The sequence below is a fragment of the Pelecanus crispus genome, chromosome 19, assembly GCF_030463565.1.
Source record: "Pelecanus crispus isolate bPelCri1 chromosome 19, bPelCri1.pri, whole genome shotgun sequence".
Taxonomy (NCBI): domain Eukaryota; kingdom Metazoa; phylum Chordata; class Aves; order Pelecaniformes; family Pelecanidae; genus Pelecanus; species Pelecanus crispus.
Genome location: NC_134661.1, coordinates 832,695 through 859,469, shown reverse-complemented (window position 1 = coordinate 859,469; position 26,775 = coordinate 832,695). Strand labels below are relative to the sequence as shown.

At 55.0% G+C, this 26,775-nt stretch overlaps 1 protein-coding gene across 1 annotated transcript in view; it reads left to right on the top strand.

Annotated features, from left to right (window-relative positions):
* KIRREL3 (kirre like nephrin family adhesion molecule 3) overlaps window positions 1-26,775 on the top strand; it is a 135,150-nt gene that overhangs the window by 100,198 nt on the left and 8,177 nt on the right. The window contains 8 exon segments of the mRNA XM_075723397.1: window positions 6,210-6,358; window positions 6,772-6,899; window positions 10,240-10,366; window positions 16,367-16,467; window positions 16,568-16,766; window positions 17,906-17,941; window positions 21,023-21,130; window positions 25,870-25,979. Coding sequence (XP_075579512.1) covers window positions 6,210-6,358; window positions 6,772-6,899; window positions 10,240-10,366; window positions 16,367-16,467; window positions 16,568-16,766; window positions 17,906-17,941; window positions 21,023-21,130; window positions 25,870-25,979 — 958 coding nt within the window.

The window sequence follows — 26,775 nt, the reverse complement described above, 5'->3', positions numbered from 1 at the left end:
GGCCCCGTTGCTCACTCGATCATTTCTCACAAGACTGTCACTCACGGGAGCTGCTCTGCAAACGTGGAGCTGCCAGCACAAGCCTTCGGCCGTCCTGGCCCGCCACGGACCTCCGAGGGATGCCAGCGCATCATCCATGAAGCACCATCCTTCTCCATCAGCTCCTCCCCACGGGGGACGGCAGGGTTACGGGGGCAGCAGAGGGATGCAGGGCGGTGCTGGCAGCACCCTGCCAGCAGCCGTCGCGCATGGGGACGGCTCTCGTCTGAGGATGAGAGGGGACTGCCACATGACGGCACTGGGAATCGAAGGTACTGCTGGCAATAAAGCAACAAAACCCATTCTCTGAGCAATTTGTAGCAATTAATAGCCATTCCCAGGAATGAAATGTTAATTAATTCGTTCCCTGAGCCATGCATTTATTTAAGGTATTTGTGGGTGTTCTTGGTACTTTTATTAAGCAATTAAAATGCGTCCAAGAAAATATTTATCTATTTTAAGTCATTTTGTGACTGTAAGCTGTAAACTGTTTTGTGACTGTCATTTTGTGTGTGTAAACACAATTTATATGGCAAGCAACTGCTTTATTTTGCATTGTTAATTAAAAATTACGATACACTCCACTTCCCTGGGTTACACGCCATCAGAGCAGCCGATCTGCCGGGAGGTCTGGTTCAAGGAGTGCGCGTGCTGCTGGCAACTGCAAAAAACTCCTTAGCCAGGATCCACGTAGCTGGCAGCACAGATTTAAGTGGTGCTTGATGGGGCATTATAGAGTTCGGAGAGCCCCAGCATCCCTGTGCCGAGGGGTGGGTGGTCGTGATGCCCTCGGATTGTTCAAGAACAAGTCTGATGGGGAGCGGCTGAGGGAACTGGGGTTGTTCAGCCTGGAGAAGAGGAGGCTGAGGGGAGACCTGATCGCTCTCTGCACATGAAAGCAGGTTGTAGTGAGGTGGGTGTTGGTCTCTTCTCCCAAGTAGTCAGTGACAGGATGAGAGGAAATGGGCTCAAGCTGCATCAGGGGAGGTTTAGGTTGGATATTAGGAGAAATTTCTTCACGGAAAGGGTGGTCAAGCATTGAAACAGGCTGCCCAGAGAGGTGGAGGACTCCCCATCCCTGGAAGTGTTCAAAAAACAGGCAGAGGTGGCACTTTGGGACATGGTTTAGTGGGCATGGGCGTGTTGGACTGATGACAGAGGTGCTTTCCAACCTTAATGATTCCTAGTTTTACTTTCATTAAAAAATAATCCAGCCACCAAGCCAGGAAACATGAAATTAATTATGACTCTCCTCTTAATTGGTTTAGTGGTGGACTTGGTAGTGTAGGTTAATGGTTGGACTGGATGATCTTAAAGGTCTTTTCCAACCTAAACAATTCTGTGATTCTATGATTCTGTGATTCATGTGCCGCTGGCAAGTGCTGGAGAGAGCCATGGCCTGATGAAGAGCTTTATAAAGAAGAGCATGCACGAGTCCTACAGACTTCCCAGGGCCATAAAGTAAATAGCTTGTTCACGCACGTTGTTTGTTGAAGAATTACAAGTCCTTGTACCACAGGCAGAGGAATTTATTTGTTACAGTGAGCTTGGGCAGCGCTCAGGCAGATGAAGTGCTCGCTAGCAATGCTCCTCTCCGTACCGATGCTCTATAGGGCACGTCATGCTCCTGTTGCGAACACGGTTGGCTCTTCAGGGGCTCCACAAGCCTGGAAGCCCGGCCAGAAACAGGGTCCTCGAGGGGGAGTGATGGAGCTGCTGGGTTTTTACCCCTTGCGCAGGAGAAGACTCAGCTGAGCATCTTCCACTGAGACCCTGGGAGGAAGCACGAGCACTTCATCCCAGCTTTCGGCAGGTTTCCTTTGGAAACCAGAGCAGGTCGCTGAAACACTGACGTATGAAAACCTAAACAAAGCCGTGGCGTTGCTTGTGAGCTGACATATCCCAAGCTGTCCTTTCTTATTTGCTTGCGGGCACTCTTAGCTGGGAGGTGATCGATGGAGTCTGAAAAATGCTATTTCCCTGGAGAATGTCTCCTTAGAAAAGTCCCCCCCTCTCTTTTTATCTTTAAGTGTTAAAAGAAGCCAGTACAGGTTAGGTTTTTTTTATTCTTTAATCACTGTTCTTTCATTGCTGTCTGTAATAACCCCTTTGAAGCTTGGATTGAAATATCTGTTTCCTGCTTGAAATTTGTTTTCCTCCATCACCCGGCTGGATTCAATTTCCAGAAGATACTGAATTGGGAGGCACTGGGCACACCCTCCAGAGAGGCCAGAGAAAAAAAATAAGGCAGGTTAGAAATATGGGGAAGAAAATAACAAAATGAAACTCAGCCCGGAGGGAAAGAAATACCCATCTGGGGAGACAGGCTGAGATGGTGCTTGGTGAAGAGAAAGGAAGATGAGAAAATGTGCAAAGCCCAAGGGGATGAGGGACAGCAGCGGGTAGGATGCTAGGTCTGCGTTGGCCATACAACACGGGGTAGCGGGGAGAAGTGGTGAATTTGGAGCTAGGTCCTCAAAAGGTGCCTGATGGTGGTAGAGAGCGGGCAGTGAAGGCATCTCACAGTGATGCTGCCACTGTCACCCCGTGGGGACCACCCGAGAAGCTCAGGGAGGCTGGGATGCGGCCCGTGGTGTCCCTTCTGCCGTGCCAACCTCTGAGTCTTTCCCTGCGGCCTGGCAAGCCCAAGAAAATCATGGGAAGAGGTCCTTTGGGCAGGATCTCCAAGGGCAGACCCTCGCCCCTCTCCTGGGGCAGGCTCAGGACGGGGAGGGCACAAGGATGCCGTGCTCCTCCTGCACAGACCTGTCCCTGGCTTAGGGGGAAAACCAGCAGCAAAAAATGACGGCACGTGAGTTAGCGGCTGTCATACGAGGAGAGACTAAAGGAGGTAAATTTATGTAGTCTGGAAAAGACCCTGGGTGACACATTTGCAATCTATAAATAGCTTCAAGGCAACCATATAAATGAAAGAAGCCCCTGCTCTCCAGGGCGGCAGGACAAGGAGCACGGGCTGGGAGCCAGGCTGCGTGTAGTAAGGCTGGTGAGACGTGAGGAAGAAATCACAAAGAGCCAGAGCGGTGGAGGTGGTGGATGGGGCTGCTGGAGCATCCTCCACATCTTCCCGGCTCCGTTTTATTCAGATTCTCTTGGTAACTAATTACTGAAAGGTTAATAGGTGAGTAAGACATGTTATGGGCTTGTTAAAAGCATGAGTAACTTGCCTTCTGGCTGTCCACAAGCACATCACGGGAAGCTTTACAAGAGGGTTACCAGCTGTCGTTATTAAAAACCAATTTGACATTATAAAAGATCTATACTGCTTGTTCAGCCACATTGATTTAGCAGTGTTAAGCCTTGGAAAACTGGAGCAAGAACCTTGATCTCTGCTGAAGCACGAAAAATTGCTGTTTGTGACACATCTCCGCGCTCGGGAAATCCAGTTTTGCGGAAGCGATCGGTTTTGAACAAATAAATAAAGCACCATGCCACGGTGCGTGTTTTCCCAAGCTGCTGCAAAGTCAAACAACTCTTGGAAACCTTGCCCTCCGTTTTTCTTTCTTTGGCAACATGGAGGAGGATCTCACCTGAAGCCTGCCCAGCTCGAACCCACCTCTGGACACTTCCCCGTCTGGTTGCCAAGCCCCGGTGCCCTCCACGTCTCTTGCTGGGAGGAGGATCTGCAGGCAGGCTGTGAGACCGTGATCCAGGAAACTCACAAGTCACTTTTATCCTCATCTTGAAACCTCCTTCTTGTCCTTTGCAGAGCAGGGAAGGTGGTTTTGTGCAAAATAACAAGGAAAGTGCCAGGCACGAGAGAAGCGCTGGATTCCCCCGCGGGTTTGGTGCCACGCTCACCCCGTCCCATTGACTGCTGCAAGGAGATGGCTTCGTGTACCTCGTGCCTCCCTGGAGCCCCTGCGCAGCAGACCAGGACCCTTCAGAAGCTGGGAATCTGCTTGTGGCTGGGATCCTCCATGGGGATAAAGTTGTAAAGGAGCAGAAACACTCCTGGCAAAAAACACAGGGTATTTCTGTGTTCACCAGGTGAAGTTTCCCTGTCCCTCCAGCTTTCTACCTTCCTTCCTACTTGGTTTCGTTCATCAAGTTGCTGAGGTGTGGCTTTTTGACTGGCGAACCAAACAGGAGGAGACGAGGACGTGTCTCTTCTCCACCCCACAAGCTGCGCAAAGCTTCAGGGACGAGATATCGGAGGTCTGGCAGATCCCCCCCGGCTCTCTCCTGCCGCGGCCCAGGGAGGAGGAGCATCCCCAAGGGACGAGCTGCTGCGGCACTGCTCGCAGATGCTCTCTGCGATGGGCAGCAGCGTTCCTGAGGAAGGGAGGCAGCAGGGAAAGGCAGATCCCATCTGGAGGCAGGGAAGCGTGATGCTGTGGTCAGCCTTGCTGGCTGACCTCTTGCAAGCCCCTCGGCTTGGGTTGCAATTCCCTCTGGAAGGAGAAAGGCATCACCAAAGCATCGGTGAGCATTCAAACCTTTGGAGCAGCACCTGGAAGGTGTTGCTTGTGCTGGTTTTTCCATGCGAGGAACCTCCCTCGTTAACACACGAAGCCCTAGAAATAAAAGCCGCATCTCCTGATTAATTATTGAAGGGGGAGCCCGGGGAGGAAGGGAGGGGAGGGAAGCTGAAGTGGCCAGTCAGCATCTGTTAGAGGTGCGAAGATAAATGAAATGAGAGGGCAGATAAGTGCGTACAAATCAGCTCACATCTGAACCGCTAATACATCTCTTTCAAAACGCTTGTGTCATCAGATGGTGGGTGAAGCCTTGCAGGGAAGCTGTCCCCGTTCACTTAGGTCCACGTTAGCAGGCGCCGGAGCAATTTGCTGTAGCAGCACTGTCAGAGCGTTTTGCAGCCTGCCGCGGACCGGCATTTCGCTCTTGCTCCAGCCCTGCAGAGGCATTTGGGGAAGCCGTCCGTGCCCACAGACCCTCTGTGTGAGTTCACTGGAGCTCCACTTGTCTTTGGTTGCCTTTGGGGCAGCACGAGTCTGGCGTTAAAGCACAGGGAACCCATAGCAGAGCGGTGGGGATGAGCAAAGAGAGCAGTAAAGGCAGGAGCAGGAGACCTATGGGAAGACCATGAGCAGATGCTGTTCACCTTGAAGGGGACAGCTTTCCCAAAACCACCCCACCGACCCCACGTGGGAAGCAGCCTCCATGGTTCATCTCTCCAGAGCCTGATGGGGCATGTCCAGCTCCCATCTTTCCCCAACCCAAACACCCCAACCCATCCAGCACAACCAGAGGAGGGCAGCCCCAAGGCAGCAGGAGCAGAGATTCCTCAGGGGAACCCTCTTCCCTCTAATTTACCCATCAGTTGTTCTGGGAGGATTATTATAGGGTTTTTTTTTTCCCCAGGCTGCTGCCTGCGCTTTCTTTCCCTTCCCCCAAAGAGCGGCTGGAGTTTCACGCCGCCTGACAGCATCTCCTGCCTTTCCCACCCACTCCGGAGTGGCAGGTTGCCAGATGGTGCCCCATTAGGTCACATTTGCTCATTGTTTGGCAAACAGCGGCTTAATTCAAGTGCTGAGTTGACAGCTTGTTCTCCAAGACAATTTGCAAGTTGCAGCGTTGCAAATGCCAGGTTGGCTTTTCAGGGTAATGTTATTTCAGCTGCCTTAAAGGGATGAAGTTGTCTTTGATTGGGGAGGGGAAAAAAAAAAAAAGAAAACAAACAGAAGAAAAGGGTGAAAGTGGGGGGAAGCTGAAAAGGTTTTTAGTGGTTTTGATGCGGAATGACCAGCAGTGTTGGTTGGCAAGTGTTCGGAAAGGGACTGCTCTCCTGGCACTGTGGTTCCCCATCAGCAGAGACTCTCTGTGTCCCGTCCCTCCTACCATTGAGGTCTTCCACCCACGCCCCACAATCCTAAGGAATGAGGTGTGTTTGCAGTGAAAGAGGCTTTCACAGGGAAATAGCAATTTTGGTTTATTTTGGAAAGGTTTCAGTAGGGTTGTACGTACACATCCCTTTAATGTCTCCTCTCCAAAACCTGCGGTTATAATCCCTACATCCCTGGGGATGCGGATGATGCTGAGGACAGGTGCACGTCCCTCCTAAAGTCAAGGGCAGCAGCAGGCACCCAACGGTGTGCTGCGCCCCGGTGCTACAACCTGTGTGCTGGGCGAGCGAGTCTCCGCCATTGCACACATGTAACACCACGATGACACTCTTTCTTCTTCAACAGGTGGGCAAAAAAAGGCCAGGTTATAAAGGAAGCATCCGGTGACTTCTATGAAACCGTCGTGGACCACACCTTCTTCTTTGAGCCCGTCTCCTGCGAGGTCACCAATGCGCTGGGCAGCACAAACATCAGCAGGACTGTGGATGTCTACTGTAAGTAATCCGTCAGCTTGAGACTGGCTTCCCAGGGCCAGCAGGGCTCCTGAAAATTAACGGGAAGGGGACACGGCAAGGTCTGACTTGCCCAGGGTGAGCAGGACTTGCTGGGCTCTCTTGCAGCTCAGACTTTGTAGATGCTCGGTGGTGGGACCCATGGTTTCCTCCTGCCTTATGAGCACACAGCTCATGGCGATGGTCCTCGGGGAGCTGGTCGTGGAGCTGGTCATTCTGGGGTTGCAGCAGGCACCTGTCTCAGGCTCTTCTTTATTTGGGGGTCTTACATGACTGTGACCCATAGGCCCATCAAGACCTACCACTGCTTCCTCTGACACAGTGGCCTCTTTGCTTTGAGGGTTTCTGGTTGGTGCAGCCAATCACTGGGAGTAACTCCCGTCTCTTCTGTGCAGTTGGGCCCAGGATGGCGACAGAACCACAGTCCCTCCTCGTTGACCTGGGCTCGGATGCGGTCTTCAACTGTGCCTGGACTGGGAACCCATCTCTCACCATCGTCTGGATGAAGCGAGGCTCGGGCGTGGTAAGAATCGCCACCGGGGCAGTGGGGAATGGCACCTTCAGAGCATGAGGTGCTGCGTGACGCTCCCCATGGAGCAAAGCCCATACCTATGGGCTGGGAGCTCCTGGCTGGACAAATGCTGGACCTTCAAGGCTCCTCCAAATGCAGGGGACAAGGCGGCATTGCAGAGCAGTGGCTCCCAGGCTGCAGATCTGCGAGGCTGCAGTCAGTGTCCCCAGCTAGTCCAGAGAAGTGCGTTAAGCAGTAAAGGTTTTATTGCCTTTGTGATATTTTGGATGAAAGCGTGCATGAATCCACAAGGCTTTTGGATGGCAGGCTGGAAAGTCGGGCCTGGAGTCCCGTTTGGGAGAGGCAAAGGGAAAACCAGAAAGCTGAAAATCAGCGCCGTCACTGCCGCAGAGGAATTGATGGTGGCGGGTTGTCTGACCCTGCCCCGTGGAGTCCTAGCAGAGCCACCTTCCAGAGCACACGCAGCTCTTGCCCGCAGGAGATGTTTGCAAAGGAGTCATAGAATCATAGAATCGTTTAGGTTGGAAAAGACCTTGAAGATCATCCAGTCCAACCATTAACCTACACTACCAAGTCCACACTAAACCAGTCGAGGGTAGACCAGACTGAACCATGTCCCCAAGTGCCACCTCTGCCCGTTTTTTGAACGCCTCCAGGGATGGGGACTCCCCCACCTCTCTGGGCAGCCTGTTCCAATGCTTGACCACCCTTTCCGTAAAGAAATTTTTCCTACTATCCAACCTAAACCTCCCCTGGCACAGCTTGAGCCCATTTCCTCTCGTCCTATCGCTAACTACTTGGGAGAAGAGACCAACACCCCCTCCCTGCCCCCTCCTGTCAGGAGCTGCAGAGCGATGAGGTCTCCCCTCAGCCTCCTCTTCTCCAGGCTGAACACCCCCAGCTCCCTCAGCCGCTCCCCACCAGCCCTGTGCTCCAGACCCTTCCCCAGCTCCGTTGCCCTTCTCTGGACACGGAGCCCTAAGGGAAGGACGAGTGATTCCCATGATGATGGCCATGAGGGTTGAACAGAGGCCAGAGAGCATGACTTAACCTCTCGCTGGCAGGGAGCGCTTCTGCAGATCACCCACACGTGGTCCTTTCCGGGACGGTCCTTTCCGCCCTCCAGACCTGTGAGCTCACAGCCTAACACGTTCACCCCAGCTCACCTCCGCCATGGGCTGGAGCCTGCTCAAGTCGGGGGAGTCTGGATCTGGCCCGGCAGCCTTCTCCATGTCTCTTTTGTCCTGAAAAGTGTAAGGAGCTTTGCAAATCTTAATCGCGGCTCAGTCAGCCCAGGGAGCGCGAGATACTCTGATCCCCTCTTTACCGATGGGAGGGCTGAGCAAAGCCACGTTAAGAAGCTAAAGGAGGGCCGAGACGTGAAACTCGTCCGGAAGGCACACGCAGGTTTTGGGTTTGAAAAAGCATCTTTCAGCTTTGTCTGGGCAGATGCGTCCTGAAGTCGATGAGGCAACGCCGACTTAGGCAGCTCGAGACCGGGTGTTGTCGGAGAGCTGGACTCGCGCGGGAGCGAGATGAAGGGGCTGAGTCGCTCTCCTCACCTCCGCTCCCCGGCGCAGACCGAGGAGGGGAGCAGACATTGAGGCATTAACTGCTGGGGTATATTTTCCAAACCATAATGACCTCGGCGAAGACCGTCTCCTGGGAAGTAATTACAGACTTGGGAGAGCTGATGGCTCAAATCAGCTAAGGAATCCCAGTGGGTCAATAATCCCTGGGTGGTTTCCCATCCTGCAGCTGCGGCGGTTGTTTCGCTGGGTTATTATCGTTATAGGCAGTGCTCTCACACCGTAGCCTGCTATTTCATTTTCTCAAAGCCGCTGGAGTGTGGAGGGCAGCTGAAAGGAGCCGTACAGAGCGAGGACGAGGGTTTCCTGACCCTCGCCATCCAGCCCCAGCCGCACATCAGGGCTTGCCTTCGCTAACGGGCAGCTCCCAGGCAGCACGCAGGCAGAGCAGCCTTCTCCCATTTTTATTTGGCTTGCTCTAGCTGGCTGGTGCTGGCTTGGAGCACGTCAGGGCTCAGGACGGACCCACCGGCTGGTTTAACCCAGCAGAGAGGCTTGTGCTCTTCAGCAGAGCCGCCTCCATCTTCCCAGAGGGATGCTGGTGCAGTGGGATGTGGGAGCAGGGCTGCTTTTTTTCCCAGCCCCTCCGCTTTCGGAGCCAGGTCAGGCTCCCACTATTACCTTCTTTCCTCCTAACTTCGTCAGAAGGAAACAAATCAGAGACAAAAAAAAGGATGAGGCCAAGTAAGGCCAGGCATTTACATGGAAATGTTGGTAATCGATGCTGAAACAGTGGGTTTAAAAGGGATTTGAAACTCTGTGCATCTGCCTCATGCCAGGTTAGGCGTGAGACCCCCATCTTCTTGCTGCAGGGAGACCCAGGTATGTATCCAACCACTGCTCAGGGCACCGAGGGCTTTGCAAAGCGTCAGCAACAGATTCCCAGAGGCATCGGCTCTGGGAGCAGCAACCAGCAGAGCCGGGGGCTGGCTGAGCAAGTGGGTGCTGGGAGGAGGAGAGGCGATGGGCTGGCCCCAGCCTGCAAAGTCCTGGGGGAGAGAGGCAAGGGCAGCCGGGAGGAATTAGCCCCCGGGCACACATTTCCAGCACGGAAATCCATTGCTCCGAAAGCCGCTATTTGTTTTAGACCTGCCACGGTTTTTTAAATACCACCAGTGCCGGGTTTCTGCTGACAGCCTCAGCCCAATCCCTCTGCTTCAGCAATTTTCAAGGTTTAATAACGCTGCTAATTGCACTGCCGGGGCAGGAGGGCAGCGTGGCTGATAGCCACGGTGCAGGCGGTCTGTAGGGAGGGCTTGCCAAAAGCGGCTGAGATTTCCCCGGCTATCCCGACCCGGTTCCCAGGGGCCTGCCAGCTCTCCGGGTTGGTCTCCCACCACTTCTGGGTTTGAAATCCCTGAGTCCATCCTGGCAGCCTCCCCTGCACCTGCGAGCATGGAAGTGCAAGTGTGGAGCATGGTTCTGTCGAAGGCTTTTTCACTCCGGGTTACAAGGCAGTCGCGTCACTGCAGCCACCAAAATTTTTCTCTTGTATCTGGAGCTTCTTGCAAAACTGGAGTTTGTAAAAATTCAAATGAATAGGAACAGGATTTATATTTCCCCACCAAACTGGGTCATTTCTTTATTCCTTGGTCAACAGCAATAAGTGGTATTTCCGTGCCATGTAAGATGTTGGGCTCATCTGCTTCACTTTCTCCGGGCTGCTCTGGAGCTTGTAACACGAGTCTAGTGTTCAACTTCGCATCGCGTCCCTCTGAAAGCCACCCCTTCCTCTCTTCCAGGTCCTGAGCAACGAGAACAAGCTGACCCTGAAGTCCGTCCGCCAGGAAGACGCTGGGAAATACGTGTGCCGAGCCGTGGTCCCGCGGGTTGGCGCGGGGGAGCGGGAGGTGACGCTCACCGTCAACGGTACCTCTTGCTTTCCTACTGCGATTCCACCCTGCCGTCTCCTTGCGTTGTTCCTGTTGCTCCGACGGCTCACGCTGCCGAATTATCCCCTCGGGTATTTGCTTACAGAGCAAATCCCACCCACAACTGGATCCTGGCCTGCAGGCAATACGAGCAATTAGGATTTTGCATTCATTTGCTTGGAGATGCATGGGTTAAAGGAGAAAAAAAAAAAAACCCAATGTTACCTAAGACCTGCTTGGTTCCTTATTATCAACAGGGGTTTATTGAGTAGTTGGGAGCCGGTGTCTTTAAATCTTTAATAGATTTATCTTGCAAAACCCTTGCAAGGTCGGAGAGCACTGTTGTCTCTGTTGTACAGCCAGAGAGCTGGGAATTGAGCCTGGATGCGAGACTGGCAGCCTAATCACTCTCTCAGAGCCCACGTGAGGATACCTGTGCGAGGCAGCCGTGCCAGACAGCTCCTCCACAGCTGCTCGGGGCTCACCCAGCACGGTGTCAGGATGCGGCCTGGACCCTCACCCATGCCCGGGAGCTGGGACGTGTTCTAGAGCCCTGGAGTTTAACGATGATCTGGCCAGGACCCCGCAGCAGCCGATAATGAATTTCAGCCTAAATATGGAAGGGAAAGAGCCAGGCGGGCTGCAAATGGTATGAACAGGGTATGGATTTTGCGTTGTCTCTCACCTGTATGACAAACTGACAGGCTTCAGTCCCCGCTCACTGTCACAAAGAGAAGAAAATAAGCGGGGAAGCAGCACAGGCGGCGGCAAGCGTTAGTTTTAAATGCAGATAATGCTAGAAAGGGAAGCCAAGGGCAACGCAGCAGGGGACTGAAAACCAACCACTCCCTTGACTTCAACTCAGCTCCTCAGCGCCTGCATGCTCCTTCCCTGGCGGCTGCTGGGTTTTAATTACAATTAAACTAGCTCACGGAAAACAAAGCAACAAATTAGCACAAACAAAGAACCTGCTCCTTTTCTGACACCTACCAGGCACACGGCCGCCTTGAACGCTGAGCAAAGCGCTCAGCAGGCTGCGTTTGGAGCGTGCGGCATGGCAAAGCTTCTCTTAAGAGTGTTGCGGCTTGTGCCGCCGCTGAGCTTTTCGCCTTGCAGAGCTGACAGGGGAGCAACTGAAATCCCTGAGGTTTGCCGCTCAGCTTCGAGCATCTCCCGGGAGCCGACTGCCTGTGGCATCCCATCCCACTCGGACGTGCTGCTGGGAGATCCGCTGCTGGGGCTTGGTGCAACCCCGAGGTGACAACGTTGGGCAACGCCGTCACAGGCGTCAGACCCTACACCAAGGGAGAATTGGTCTCCTGGCTCCTCATCTCCTCCTCCAGGTCGAGATGGTCTCCTGGCTCTCTGAGCTAGGAGAACCAAGATGGGCAAGGCCCAGAGCAGCGGCCCCAGGTCCGACGTCCACCGGGCACCGGGGCTTGGCAGCCCGCCCTGCAGCCGGAGCAGCTCCCGGCTCTGGGAGCACAGCACGGTGTGTCTAATCCGGCTAATGAATTCTGCTGAAAGTCTTTTCCGCTGTAATTTGAGAGGGAAGTTGAGCACTTCATATTTTCAAGTGATTTTAAATCCAGAGGGTGATACAATTTTCTTGGTATTACCAGGTGCCTTTCTCTGTGGGCTGAGATGCGTCACAGTAAAATTTGGCATTTAGAAGTGTGTGTTCTGGGCTACCTGCACAGACCCTGATCAGTGCACGCGGGCTTCGAAGGGGCTGATCCATCCCGCTGAAAGCACAGGGACCCTGCCTGAGGGAATCTTCATCCAACCCAGCCTGAGCATGCAATCCTGCCTGTAGCCGCCCATCCGCTCTCAGAACAGTCAGAAATTGCGGCAGCACGATGCTGGGGTGGGAGAGCATCCTCCTGCCCTCGCTGCAAGCGGGTCTCGCTCCCCTCCCCGCCGGCAGCCTCGCCGGCCAGGTCTGCGGTTGCAGAGAGGGGCTGGCAGCCCATCCCCAGCCGGAGCGCGAGGCCACCAGCCTGAAAGGAAGCAGATATGATTCAGAGTCTCGTTAATGGGAAGGAGGATTATGCAAATGAGCAGCATTTGGCAGGGCCGGAGCAGCAGAGGCAAGAAGGAAGCGAGGAACTGTTGGTGCCATCATAAATCAGCAGCAGTCAGATTTACAGCCCCTGCACGAGCCAAAGCCTCTCAATGCTCCTGACTGCGCACAAGCCTGGTTGAAGCTCCCACCCTGGTAGGAGAAGCGCCCCAAGACCATAGAATCACCGAATCATGGAATGCTTTGGGTGGGAAGGGACCTTTAGAGCCCACCCAGCCCAACCCCTGCAGTGACAGGGACAGCTTTAACCAGAGCAGGCTGCTCAGAGCCCCGTCCAACCTGGCCTGGGATGTTTCCAGGGATGGGGCATCTCCCACCTCTCTGGGCAACCTGTGCCAGTGCTTCACCACCCTCATTATAAAAAGTTTCTTCCTTATATCCAGTCTAAATCTATTCTTCTTTAGTTTAAATCCATTATTCCTTGTCCTGTCAAGATCACCTCCGCAGCGGGATTGCCCACGGTACGGTCTGTCGATGCATCATCCGGGCTTGGCAGGGGCTGCTGAGCCGGGACCGCCACCCCTGCCCATCTCGCTCTGCAAGAAGAGGTTTGTTAGAAGGGCTGGATGACCCCGGGTGGCTAATTCAGGATGGAATTCACCTGGGATTCACCCCAACAAGCCTGCCGGTGAGCTGGGAGCACAGGAGGGGCTGACCTGCTGTGCTGCTTGGTCAGGAGAACGTCACGGTGTCCCCTCAGCTCACACCTGCGGCAGCCCATTGAGGGCTTCACCGAGCATGTCTCCACCACCACCGGCAGGTGGGGACGTTGGGATGGTCCCTTGCAATACCGGGCAGTGCGAGCCAGCCCAGGGCTTCTGCTGGAAGCAAGGAGTTAAACCAAACTCTCCTGCCAAACCACTGCCAACGTTGCGAGGGCTTGGGAGGAAGGGTTCAGATAGACTCAAGCAGGCTGGAGAAGTTGAGGCCATCCTTTCATTCCTCCAAGGCTCCCGAGTCAGCAAGCTGCCTTCTCTTTTGTGCGAGCCGCCAGGACCGCACAAATAAATTGGCACCGGCATGCTAAAAATAACCGCAACCAATAGCTCCATCATTTATATCCATAGCAACATTGTTTAAAGCCTTTTTCCTGCCTGTGGGCTGTCTCACACTTAGCGCTGAATGCCAAGCCGGAGATTGGCAGCTTTCATAAGGAGCCAGAGCCTGGTGGAGAATCAAACGCCGGCCCCAAATGTGAAGAGGCTGCAACTTCATGCTATTATTTCTGGGCATGTTCATCTCACAAATGGTCTTTAGTCATAGGCTATTATCATGATGATAAGCCTTCGCCTCTGAGCTCCTAAAGCAATAATAAAACCCAAAGCCGTTGGCATTTGTGCCATTTAAAATCCACTCTCCTTGGGGAAAATGATCCTTTTAATGATTATTAAGCCATTTTTCTCCAGCGTCACCCAGTCTTGGAGAGCTTCCAGAATTTATAAGTAACACACAACCGTTGAAATAGAAAGAAGATGGTGCCTTTTTTTTATTATTATTTAGGCCTGGCCTACAGATCCCATCGCCGCTCTTGCCTCCGTTGGCTTTGGGTTCATCAGCGATCGGGGCAGGCGAGCAGGAGGATCGCCTAGCACGTGTTTAGTTAGCCAAGAAGCTCATCCCAGATGCCTTGTGCCACCCTTGGAAGGTGATGGGGCCAAATGGGTCCCTATCACGTGTCCTGTCCAGGAGGAAAAAGCCCCAGCACACGTTTAGGGCCATCTGCCCATCACACCTGGCTGTCGGCGCGGTTCTGCTCTTGCACCGGGCACGGGGAGCGAAGGCCAAGGCTAGCTGATGCTACCACCTTGGGCACGCTTGGAAAGAGCAAGATGTTCTTTCACGGAGGCAGGATGTCGTTTGCATCCTCCTGAAGGGAGGCAAAGCAAGGAATCAACCGAACTCTCCTGAGACCCTGGCCAGCACTTCTGAAAGATGGGCTTTCAGCGATGGATAAATGAGAATGCACGCCTTAGGAGCGTGCCTAGAACATCTTGAAGAAGAGCATTTGGGCAGAAAACCACAACAAAATGTCTTTTTTTTTTTCCCCCTGTTTCTGATATAAAGGAGCACAAAAGTTTCCACTAACATACAGCTATGACCATGACATCAAAACGAGTCCTGACCTTCTCCTTCACGCATGGCTCCTGCTATTACCAATTTGGACAGCGGCTCACTTTCAGCAGTAATTTCCCGAGCTGCCAGAACCACGTTTCTGGTCACTGGTCAGTGAAGTGCGCTTCACTGAGCTGGTTCTCCTTGCATCTCACCTCGGAACATCATAGGGAAGGAAGGATAGGGCTGTATCTCGGTGGGAAGCATTTGGGGAGTGGGAAAGTTTGGTGCAGAAAGGTGTTACTGGGGTCATTTCAATAGGCAACTGTATGTATGGAAGCACCAGAGTGAAGAATTTAGCATTTTGGTACGTTTTTGCGCGTTCTGCAAATTCATAAATGGGCCATTTGGATGAGAACCAGTCAGGAATACCCAGGCAAATCTGTTTCTCCCCACTTCACCCCAGATCCCTGGGACTTTTCTTAAAGGAACGCATTGGCCGCAGGGGGGAAAAAAAAGACATTTGGGAAAAGTGTCTCAAATCCAGAAAGGATGGATTGATGGGAGAGAGGACGAGCACAGCAAGCTCTCCCATGCTGACCATCCCGGAGACCTGGGCTCGAGACCCACCTGAGGTTGTCCCCAGCGGCACTGGCCTCTTGTACCAACTCCTGCTGCAGCTCTCCCACTCCGCATGGCCCGTACGGAGCCCGAGGGTGTTCGCACATCGCTCCGAACACGCGTGCCTGGGTGGGCATGACGGCAAGGCTGCATTTTCTGATAAAGCCAGTGACAGACTCAAAACCAGGAGTGACAGCCCAGAGCAAACATCCGAAATAGCCGAGCTGGGGCAGGGGGAGCTCTGCCAGCCCCTGCCTCCTCCCTCGCCCTGCCCTGCACTGCTGCCTGCATCCCTGGTGCTGCTTTCTTTTCTGCCGGCCGCAAGCCACCCGTAGAAATGCAAATCTGCTTTAAATAAGGAGGCTAATAAACAGCAATTAGGATCCCAGCTCTTGTGCTGCTCCCTTGGGGTGATCCCCTCCTCAGGGGGAGGTCCCCCACCCAGGGCTGTTGGAAGAGTGGGGGACACGCCGATCCCACCGAGCCATGCTCTCCTCTCCAACCTTTTTTCTCCCAACCTTGCCTTCAGGATGTCCACCAAGGCAGGACAAGGACATTTCCCTTCACGAGCTGGCTCAGCTGGTGCGTTCAGCCTCGTATCGCGCAGGGAGAGCCTTTCCCAGCCAGGCTGGCCTCCTTCGGGATCTGAATGGTGCAGGAGAGCCCAGGTGATGGGGTCCCAAGGTTTTTTTTCCAGCAGAAATTTCTCCACCGCAGCAGGCGGGCTGATTGCAGGTCAGCAATGCGGGGCTTGCAGGTAGCAGCTGCCCGTCAGTGCCTCCTCCTGCCCTCCTACGGCTTCCTTAAGCCCCCGGGGAGCAATTAGTGTGTAACGCTCGCTTAACAAATCTGGGAGAGCGCAGAAGAGGAACACCAGGTGGGCTGGGCTCTGGCTTTGCTGCTGGAGCAAACAGCCCTTCTCAGAGGCCAGGTTCACCAAGGAGATCTCCGCAGGGTGATTTCATCGCCATCCAACACCGGGGATGGGGGAGCAGAGATGGGGAGATGCTGGCGCTTGGGGGGGGCTTTGCGGAAAACCAGCAGAGCCTTAAAGCAAAGCCCCCGCTCTGTGTCCTTCCACGTCATGGGGATGCAGAAGGAGCTGTTGCTCCATCCGTCCCCCTCAAAGGGGGACTCCGATGTCCCTCCCCAGCTCTGCTAACACCCCCCCGCATCGCCACCAGTACCGTGTATTGCAGCCACCCGCGCGAGATGCCAGCAGCCCTCTCCTCTCTCTTGCAGGGCCACCCATCATCTCCAGCACCCAGACGCAGCACGCCCTGCATGGCCAGAAGGGGCAGATCAAGTGCTTCATCCGCAGCACCCCGCCGCCAGACCGAATTGTGAGTAGCAGCCCATGGGGCACAGTGGGTGCCTCGCACACTTTAGGGTGCCCTACGGTGGGCAAACCCGCCCCAGGCTGACCCCTCTCTTGCTTGGCAGGCTTGGTCCTGGAAGGAGAACGTCCTGGAGTCTGGGACCTCCGGGCGCTACACGGTGGAGACGGTCAGCACGGATGAGGGCGTCATCTCCACGCTGACCATCAGCAACATTGTCCGGGCCGATTTCCAAACCATTTACAACTGCACTGCCTGGAACAGCTTCGGCTCCGACACGGAGATCATCCGGCTCAAAGAGCAAGGTGGGTATCGCTGGGGAGCCAGTGGGGGCTGCCGGGCAGTGGGAATTAGCACCTGGCCGGGCTGTAAGTGTCGGGAGATGCTGTGAGAGGCAGGAGATGCTCGGAAAAGCTCTTGGGATGTCAAAGAGAAAACTAGGAAGGGCGGTGAAAATGCTCCAGATGTAAGATTGCATCCTTAGGGTTCCTGCTCCTGGCGGAGGGTCAGGAGGTAGGACAAGCCCTCCAAAGTCTCTGCTTGATACGGTTTTGCCCCATTTTGCCTGTCCTGCCGAAGTTGGAGGGCAGGGGCCCATCCCACACCCCTCGCTCCCTGCCCCATGGCACAAGGCGATGCCGCTGCCACAGGCTGGAGGATCCTTTATAGCCTTAGAGAAACAGGAACGGCTGCTCCTGCGGTGGTGGGAGTGAGTGGGAGGAAGGCGTTTGGGCCGGCGGCAACCCTCCACCCCGGCCACCGGCCACGATGCCAGCACGTGTTTTGCAGGGCTGGGCTTTACCTCGAAGGCACCTCGAGCAACTCTTGGGGGATGGCCAAGGGGTTTTCCACTCCCGGAGCTTTCAATAGCAAGGGAGGGAGATGGCTTTTGTGAGGACCGCTTAGCTCCTGGAGGGACTCCAGTTCTCTTCTATTTTATTAAATGCCAGGGCAGGCAGGTGGATTGTTCTCATTAAGCCGTGATTTATAGGCGAGGCTGCCGTCCAGATTAAATCAGAGCTAAATGAACCCCTTAAAATTAGCCTTGGGCTTCTTCCAATGCAAACAGAGCCAGTGGTTTTTCTAGGTCGCCTGCCAGTCAGCGGGAGCGCTCAGCGGCAAGCCTGGGTCCTGGGTCCCGGCGGAGGGTGGCCGGGCAGCCGAGCCGGGTCGGAGCTGGCGACGCAAGCATCCAAGTCGGCAGCCGGCTCCGCATCCCAGATCCGAGTGTCCCTGCTAGGCGATGCAAGGGGACGTCCCTGCCCTGGGCAGGGGGACGCCGTAGGGTGGCTGAGGATGCTGTAGGGTGGCAGAGGACATCCCCTTCATGGGGACATCCCTGCGCTCGGAGCAGAAAGCGGAGCAGAGGGCTGAGCGCTCAGGAAGACTGACGTGTGCTCTTGGGCTGTGCAAGGCTGTGGACACTTGCTTTATTTTCAAACAGGTACGGAAATGAAATCAGGAGCTGGTATTCAAGCAGGTATGGAAATCATTGAGCTGACGGTGAATGTGAATTGTCCCCAGCCATTACCACACCTGAGGACCCAGCGTCCTCCTCCTGGCCCGGCAGCTTTCCGGCAGGGCCGGGCAGGGCAGGAAGGGGCGTAGGAAAACTGCAGGGCAGTGAGTGGGGCACGGACTGGGAAGCAGGAGCAGTCCAGTTTCCGCTCTGCCGCTGAGTCGCTCTGCAAACCAACACTTTCTGTGCCCCAGCTCCCCAGCTGCTGAGAGTGGGGGATAAGATTACGCAGCCGCGTTTTAAAGTGCTGCGACGTGCTATCAGGGGGCAAAAAAGAGAGAGGAGTAGAAGTTTCCAGGGTCACTCGCAGACATCGGCTTGTCTCAGCACCCTGGGAGCGTGCTAGCCAGCACCCAGCGCGGCCAGAGCAGGGCTGAACGGGTGTTTGGGCAGGCGCTGCGGGGTGTGCTGCCCTTGCGCCTTCCTCATCCTCTGCGCCAGAGCAGGGATCGTGGGGGAGCGCGTAGCCAGCAAACTGGTCTTCATCAGCTCGCCCTTCTCTTTGGGACACGGTTTACCCTCCCAGCCGCTGGTCCCTGTCCCTTTGCAGTCACCTTTTTTTGCAGCCCAGGAGAGCCCCGGCCACATTCCCTACCCCGTTCCCTGCATGACTGTCCACCATCTTCAAGCGGCACCATTCACCATCACTACCGGCTTCTCACTCCGCTCTGCACTGCAGGTCTCGCTCCCTCAAAGCTGAGAGCCAGCAAGCACTCCCGGGGAGCCCAGGCTCCCTTTCGCTCTGTATTCCCCTGGGAGAGCCAAAAAAATCCCACGACGAGTTACCACCATCGCGGTACCCACAGCTTTGGCGTCCTGCAAGCTACCTGGAGAAGAAAATCCCAGTTTCTTCTTGCTGTGGCTCAGCTGGTGTGCTGGAAGATGGTGGTTTTAGGATGAGCTCCTTGGTGCAGCTGGAACCAGCTCCAGCATCTGCCACTTTTTGTGCCGCTGGAGGCTGCAGGGCGCTCAAGGTGTCTTGCCTTTTCACCGGGGGAATTCCCGCACCGCCCTGGTGAGCGCTCTCAGCAGGTTTGGCGGGCTGCGCGGTGCTCCGTGAGTCACGGCACCAGCTCGAGCGACAAGTGACACGCCAAGGCACCAGCAGGCCCAGGCAGAAAATTCATGAGCAAGCCAGAAACTGAAAAACATCAGCATAAACCACCAACCGAATCGCTTGAAACAGCAAGCTAAGCGGGGAAGATTAAAGGCTCTTTTTAGATCGAGTGTGAGCAGAAGAGGCTAAACTCAGCCAGCGCCATTTATCACCCTGCAGTTCTCAAAGCAGGGCTCAGGACCCACGAGGCCCCATGGCCACTGCTAAAGGGTAACATGAAGTGGCTTTATAACTCCCCTGCCCCAGCTGGGATGAGATAGCAATGAAGAAACCCTTTGCGGACTACACGGGAAAGGTGCTGGTAGAATTAGGACTCCTCCCAGTCCCACCAGTAAGGAGCTGTGCCCTTTAGGAAGGCTGAAAGGCACCCTCAGGATCGGGGATCTCAGGTCCAGGATGAAATTCGTGGTCAACACCAGCTCCACGCCAGTGGACGATGAGAAATGGTTTCCTTATCACCCAGTCGTGTGTCAGCCATCGGGCTGCCGGGCTTTGCTCCTCAGCTAGATTACTGATATGTCCCCGCAGCATTCCCGTTCCCCGCCTGCACAGGTGAGGAGGAAAGAGGACCACCTCTCTGCATCCATTTTTTCCTAAATTCATCCCATCCGTTCGCAAGGCTCCGAGGAGAAAACACACGTTGGAGGTGTGCAGGAAAGCAGTGAGGACACGCTTAGCCGGCCATCCCGGAAAGGGTCACCCCTCTTTTTTGCCCGCTGTGGGTGCACAAGAGCCTACGGGGTGCTTAGAAAGCACAGGACTGGGGACCTATAGGTATCTGCTACTTTTGGGGAGGGGGTCTTCGGGATGCAGTTTATCACCCCAGCCAACGGAGGCAATACCCACGGCTTCGGCGTCCCGCGAGCAAGCGCTGCCTGTTGCTGCCCGGCAATAATCCAGCGAGCAGGCACCGACCCAACACTCGCCGTTAAGTAGGAGCTGCGCTTGGAGGGACCGGAGGAACGGAGCAGGGAGATAACAAGGCTCTTGGGCTGCAAATCTGACCCTCTCACCATAAATGTGATTTCATACTCCACCCTCCCCGCACCTTGCAAGCTGCTGCCTGGATCTGCGCAAATAAATCAGCTTTGCTGGCTGAGCCGCCGCCTGAAATCCCCGCCGGGAGCCCAGCTACAAAGTTATTGTAGGCAGAAGGACGTGAGCACGTAACCCGTGCTCTGCAGCATGCTCTGCTCCCCGGGGCTGCCTCCCGCAGACCCCTGCCCGCCCATCCCCACCCCGCAGCCCTCGCCCACCGCAGCCGCCCAACCTCTGCTCATCCCGGCACAGGCCATCGCTCCCGGCCCAGCCCTTGTAGCAGCCTCAGGGCTGCGGGGAAGGATGGCAGAGTTGATAAGCCAAGGGAGAAGGCAGGAGATTGGGCTATAAAGCAGGCAGAGGCTGGCAGTGATGGCTCTTGGGTTAATTCATCCATATATACTTAACAGCGCCTGCTGAGACGGCTGAGCTACCGCCTCTGGCAGGCAGGCTCGGTGCCTGACTCCATCCCTCCATCCCAGCTCTAACCTTTCTCCCAGCCCGCTCTGATGCCGTCCCTCTTTCTTAATAATATTAACACGCCGTCTTCTTTCGCGCTTTTCATCCCGTAGCGATACTCCTTCATTAACCTGCAGGGCGCTAGCGAGAGCGGTTGTTAACCCGCTCTTCTGGCTCCCTCCTCTCCCTCCCAGGGGAAACTGAGGCACAGAGAGAGCGGGGTTTGCGCAAATCGCAGCGCCGGTGTCCCACGGGCAGCCCGTGCCACGCAGGGATGAGGGAGCGGGGAAGGAGGTCCGTTTGGCCCCAAAACCCTCCCCAGGCTCATCAACGAGCCGCTTTCCAGTAGCCGGGGGTGGGTCCCTTGGGGAAAAGCCCCCTTTCCAACCTTCACCCCGGCTTCATGCTCCCTCTCCTTCCTCTTGCAGAGTCGGTGCCGATGGCGGTGATCATCGGAGTGGCCGTGGGGGCTGGCGTGGCGTTCCTGGTGCTGATGGCCACCATCGTCGCCTTCTGCTGCGCCCGCTCCCAGAGGAGTAAGTGTCTCCCCCGTCCCCGCTGCACCCCTTCGGGCAGGGCTGGGGCTAAAACCTTGGGGTGGGGGGCGAACAGAGCGGGTCAGGAAGAAATGAGTGGCTGAATTTACTGACGTCCGCTCCTCGTGTTGGTCTAGCAAATGTTCAGCGCCCCTCAGCTGCTAACGGCAGCCCTGCGGGAAAAGGAAAGGGTTTCGGAGCGCATGGAAAAACGTGCCAGGGTAAACGCTAATCCCCGTTAGCAGCTCGGGAGCAGTGCCAGGCTGTCCTGGGGACAACAGGATTGCAAAGGGACCTGCTCTTAATCCCTCCCTTGGAGAAATCCAGATGTCCAAGAGGGAGAAGCATCCTCGCCATGCCACGCCGGCGCTTAAAAACCCTCCTCGGTTTGTGCTCTCTGTTCTGCTTCTGGTTTAATTCCATTTTTCTCGACATAAAACGCGTATTTCCTAGTGGGAAATTACAGCCAGCGGAGGGGTTTTACGTGGGACGTGTGGGTTTTGAAGCCTGGCTGCGGTGGGAATGCAAGTTAAAGCGACGTTAGAGACGCAGGTAAAGGAGAAGGAGGGGTAGACAGTGTGGCATCGTGTTGCCTCATTAAAAAGACACCGGGAAATTAAAGGAGGATTGTTGGCTAAATGAAAAGGCATTAAACCAGGAGGGAGAAGAGCGCGATTGTCTGGAACATCTCAGGCCACGGGGGAGAAGAGGAGATACTCGACGGTGCTCCCAGCTCGGGAGACGCCGGTACGGATGCCGGGATGCCAAGCTCTCTGCGTGTGTGCCAGAAAACCCAGTTGTTTTTCTTTTCTTTTTATTTTTCCCCTCTCTTGATCGTTTGCAAAGCAATCAAAGACACCGGGCTCCTCTTGGATTTGGATATGAACGCACGGCCTCCCGCAGCAGAAATATGTTTAATTTTAAGAGCAATAATGATGCCTCTCCCTGGTTTATCGTTGAACTCTTGCAGCCTCCATTAGCAAATATTAACAAATTAAACGGGGTGCAGTCATTAATCTCGCTTTTTGGGTGCGGATTGCTGATGGACAGGGCCCCAGACCAGGCCAGGTCAACATTGCGGAGATCATTCAGCAAGGACGGACGTTTCAAGCGCCTGAAGAAAGCAGGGGCCAAGCCATGTCACCATGTCAATGGTCGGATGTAATCGGCCGTGCTTTCCCCACGCCGCATCATTCAGAGCCAGGGAGAGCATGTGGTTCATTATCTTCCACTTATTTGGTGTAACCAGATGGTGCGGGCTTCTTTACAGGACATACACTTTAAGACTAATGCCGTGACAACGGATCACAGATGTGGGGCAATGCCAGGTTTTAGAGTCCCTCCCGAGCTGGGAGCGTGCAGAGGATGGGCAGCTCTTTGGGGGAAAAAGCAGGGCTGGTCCTTCCAGGAGGGGACAACCACATCCCACCCAAATGCCTTGTGTGATTCACCTCTTGGATTCCCAGTGGTAAATCAGGGATAAGAGGCATTTGCCTCGCCAGGGCTAGGAGGATACGCATTGGGAAGAGGGTACTGGGGACGTGGTGGCACGGCAGTGTTTCCAGTCCCTTTCCTCCGCTGTGTTTCCAGTGCTGTCCCACTTAGAAAGGACTTTTTGGTCTCCTATATGCACCGAGCTGCTGGGTCTGGGCTCCTTCCCAGCATGCTCACTGCACCACTGCTGTTCTGCAGCTCCTCCTGCAGCGTAAGCCATAGAATCATAGAATCATCAAATCGTTTAGGTTGGAAAAGACCTTGAAGATCATCCAGTCCAACCATTAACCTCACACTACCAAGTCCACACTAAAGCAATTAAAGGTACAGTAGCAACTTCGTGTTTCCTGGCTTGGGGGCTGGATTATTTTTAATGAAAGCAAAAACTGGGAATCATTAAGGTTGGAAAGGATCTCTAAGATCATCAGTCCAACCATCAACCCAACACCCCCATGCCCACCAAACCATGTCCCCAAGTGCCACCTCTGCCCATTTTTTGAACCCCTCCAGGGATGGGGACTCCACCACCTCTCTGGGCAGCCTGTTCCAATGCTTGACCACCCTTTCTGTAAAGAAATTTTTCCTAATATCCAATCTAAACCTCCCCTGGTGCAGCTTGAGCCCATTTCCTCTCATCCTATCGCTAACTACTTGGGAGAAGAGACCAACACCCCCCTCCCTGCCCCCTCCTGTCAGGAGCTGCAGAGCGATCAGGTCTCCCCTCAGCCTCCTCTTCTCCAGGCTGAACACCCCCAGCTGCCTCAGCCGCTCCCCACCAGCCCTGTGCTCCAGACCCTTCCCCAGTTCCGTTGCCCTTCTCTGGACACGCTCCAGCACCCCAATGTCCTTCTTGTATTGAGGGGCCCAAAACTGGACACAGTCCCCGTTTGCCGTGCCCCGGGGAGAGGTCTACAGCATCCCCGGACCAGAGCACAGGTTCCCGTGCTTCCCGCAAGGCTACTTTGCTGTTTCGCTTGGGGATCAGAGCAAGCCAGCAGAAAGAGCTCATCCAAGAGATCAGCAAAGATCCCTGCCCTGATCTCCCTTCCCTCCCCAAAGTGAAATAGGGGGAGGAACAGCTCGAGCTTTTCCGGAGAGCCGGACCCAACCGGGGGTGCCAGCTCGGTAACAGATGCTTTGCTGGCTGCTCCCCAGGGCTGCTGCTTGGGAGGAGCAGGGTGCCGTGGTGCTAACGAAGCAAATTCTGGGTGCGGGTGGGGTTCCCTGGCCTGCGATTCATGCAGGGAGCAGGGGGTGCTGCTCGGTCCCCCATCGCGTGGCTCCAAAAGCCACTTGGAGCTGCCAAAACAGGGTCCCTCCTTGTTTTTTGGAGGAGCTGGGAGCATCAGCAGCTAAACCAGCCCACGAGTGACACTCGCGGTGCAAAACCCTGCAGGAGAGGACTTGGCTGTCCCAGGGCGACGGGCTTTTATCCCAGTTTTGCAGGTGCTAATGCAAACGGGATGCTGTGGCCGCTATCTCCAGCGGCAGGTGAGTGTTCGGAAGGAAGCAACACCAGCCTGGGAAGGTGAGGAAAGGACTTGCATCATGGCTAGCGGTGCGAAATCAGCAGCGGTATTACAGAGATCAGCTCAGGAGTGATGGGGCCAGCGGAGCGCTTTGATACCAGGAGAGGGACTCATTTCCTACCAGGATGACTGCAGATCCCTCTCCCAGGACAAATACCGGAGTGTTGTTGCCTCATTTAAAACAACAGCCTGCAAACAAAACCCCTCAGCAGGCTGCGGGGATGGCTCCGCACGGCAGAGGGGACAAGGTGACCCAGCAGGAACTCTGGAGAAGGCATCTCCCGATGGCTGCAACCGGCAACCGCGGCTAATGGCACTGGGGGAGGCGATTCCTGGCCTTGCTTTGGGGCGATGCAACAAAAAAAATGCACTGGGTGCAGACACACCGAGGCTGGAGGCTCTGGAAAAGTGAAAAAATAAAATAAAAAAAAAAGATTTTACTGCACATCTGTTGTTGTATCTTCGGTGACTTAATGGCCCAGAGTTATTTAAGGGGGAACACTCCTGGGAGAGGATGTGCAAGACAGTAATTAGCTTCTCCTTGTGATTAAAGACGGAGGCTCCAGCACCAGGAACGTGGTCCCAGCAAGAAAAAAAAAAAAAAGAGCGAGCAGTGGTAACTTCCCAGCGAAACCCTTTGCCTTGCACCCTGAGACTTGGAGATGTCCGCGGGTGACAGCAGGGCTGCAGATATCGAGGGCGCAGGACGCTGAGGTGGAGTAACTCAAGGCTGGAGCTTCAAGCCTTCACGCTTCTCGGTTGCATGATTCAGCCTGGTTTGCAGACAAAATCCCCATCTCCTCCTGCGTGGTCCAGCCTTTGCCGGACTGCGTGGGCGCAATCCGGGCTTGGCAGGGCACTGCCGGTTCTTTCAGCTGGAGGTAGATCTGACGAGCCCGGCGGTTCGAGGCAATTTTGGGGCCGGGGGGGGGTTGGCGCAGCCATCCGAGGAGGTGAGAGCCAGATCGTAGGCTGAAGCCCGGCTTCAAAGCTGGGAGCTGTTTAGATCTCGCTGTTCAGATTTGCATCCATCTCTGCTTCTCATCTCGGATTCACCTGGCCGTTTCTGCTCCTGCTGCTCGGCGTCTTTGGTTTAATTTTGCTAAAATGACTTCTTTGAAGCACGCCTGACACCTTCAGGGAAGGCGGAGAGTCGCTCCAGAAATGTTTCTCTCTGCCCTGCGTGAAAACAGGCTGCTTGGAGCAGCAGCCAGGGATGATTTTGTTGTTCCCAAAGCCCTGGCTACGTCTTTGTTCCCTGCTTGGCCTTTTCCATACGTCTCTGCACCCCAACCCTGGGGAAGGCATTTCTCAGGGGCTTCCCAGCACCAGGGAAGAGCTGCTATGGCCCTCAGGAGCCGCATCCCATGGGCTCCCCGAGCAGATGCTGTGGATCAGCAGGCTGGACAAAGAGCCCACCATCTGTTTGAGCAGCCCTGCTGCGGCCCAGCCCCGTTAAAAGCCCTGTGAGTATGGCAGAGACTTCACCAAGCTCCCAAGGGAATTAAAAGAGAAATCTGAGCTGCCTGGAGGTGGTTTCGCATGCCCGTACCTCCTGGCAATGCAAACATTGCTCCCCCAATTCGCAGATGCGCTTGCTGAGCCCGGGTTAATTTTTCCCGGTGCTGCTGGACGTCCTCGGCAACCGGTCGGGTCCCCGCAGATGCTCCGCCATCGCCTTTGACTAACCCCTTCTCCATCTCGCTCTTTGCCCAGATCTGAAAGGTGTGGTTTCTGCCAAGAACGATATCCGCGTGGAGATCGTACACAAGGAGCCGGCCTCGGGCAGGGAGACGGAGGAGCACCCAACCATCAAGCAGCTGATGGTAAGGATTTACTTCTTCTCCCCATAAGCAATTACTCTGGGTAAGTGTTTGACGGTAATGAGCCCAGGCACATGTAGTTCAGTGCCGTAATCCCCACTCCAGGCGAAGATGCTCTTCCAAAAATCTTGCTCTTGAGATACACATTCTCCTGCCATAAAAGCTCCTCGAGTGAAACTTTGCTAATGAGGAGGGAGAGCTGGGAGAGGTTTATTGCAGAAGCCCAGCTGCCCGCAGGGCTAATTGCAAAGCAAATTTGCCACCTCGCGTGGGGAAGGAGCTGCAAACTGCAAGTAGACACGCAATAGGTGAGCGCAATATAATAACGAGCTAATTAGCCAGCAAGAACCGCGCTCTCCTGGACGCAATTTAGAGAGTTATATGTGCAAAAATAATGTACGTGCATGTGGTTGGTTGCAGATTGCTAACGCCGGGGCCAGCCTGGGCCTGGGTCTGTAAGAACCTGGGAGGTGTCACCTTCCTGAGGCCTCTGCCTTTGCCCGAGGGCACCAAATGACGCAGGCAGGGCAAGATGCTGAGCACTGAGATCCCAGGAAATTCAGCTTCGGTCCATGGACCGGCGGGCGCATCCTTGCAGCCCGGCCGTGGGCTGCCCCTCTCGCTGGTGTCGCCGCTGTTTGCCGCGTCTCAGCCCCCCATTTGCCTTTGCTTGTTCTTGCTGGTGTCGTGTCGTAGGTGACAAATAGAAGCTGAACGAATGGCAAAGAAAGGCGAGCGGCCATGAAAGGTGAGAGGAAAGAGCAGATAGGAAAGGGGGAAGGACTGAAGAGGCTGGAGG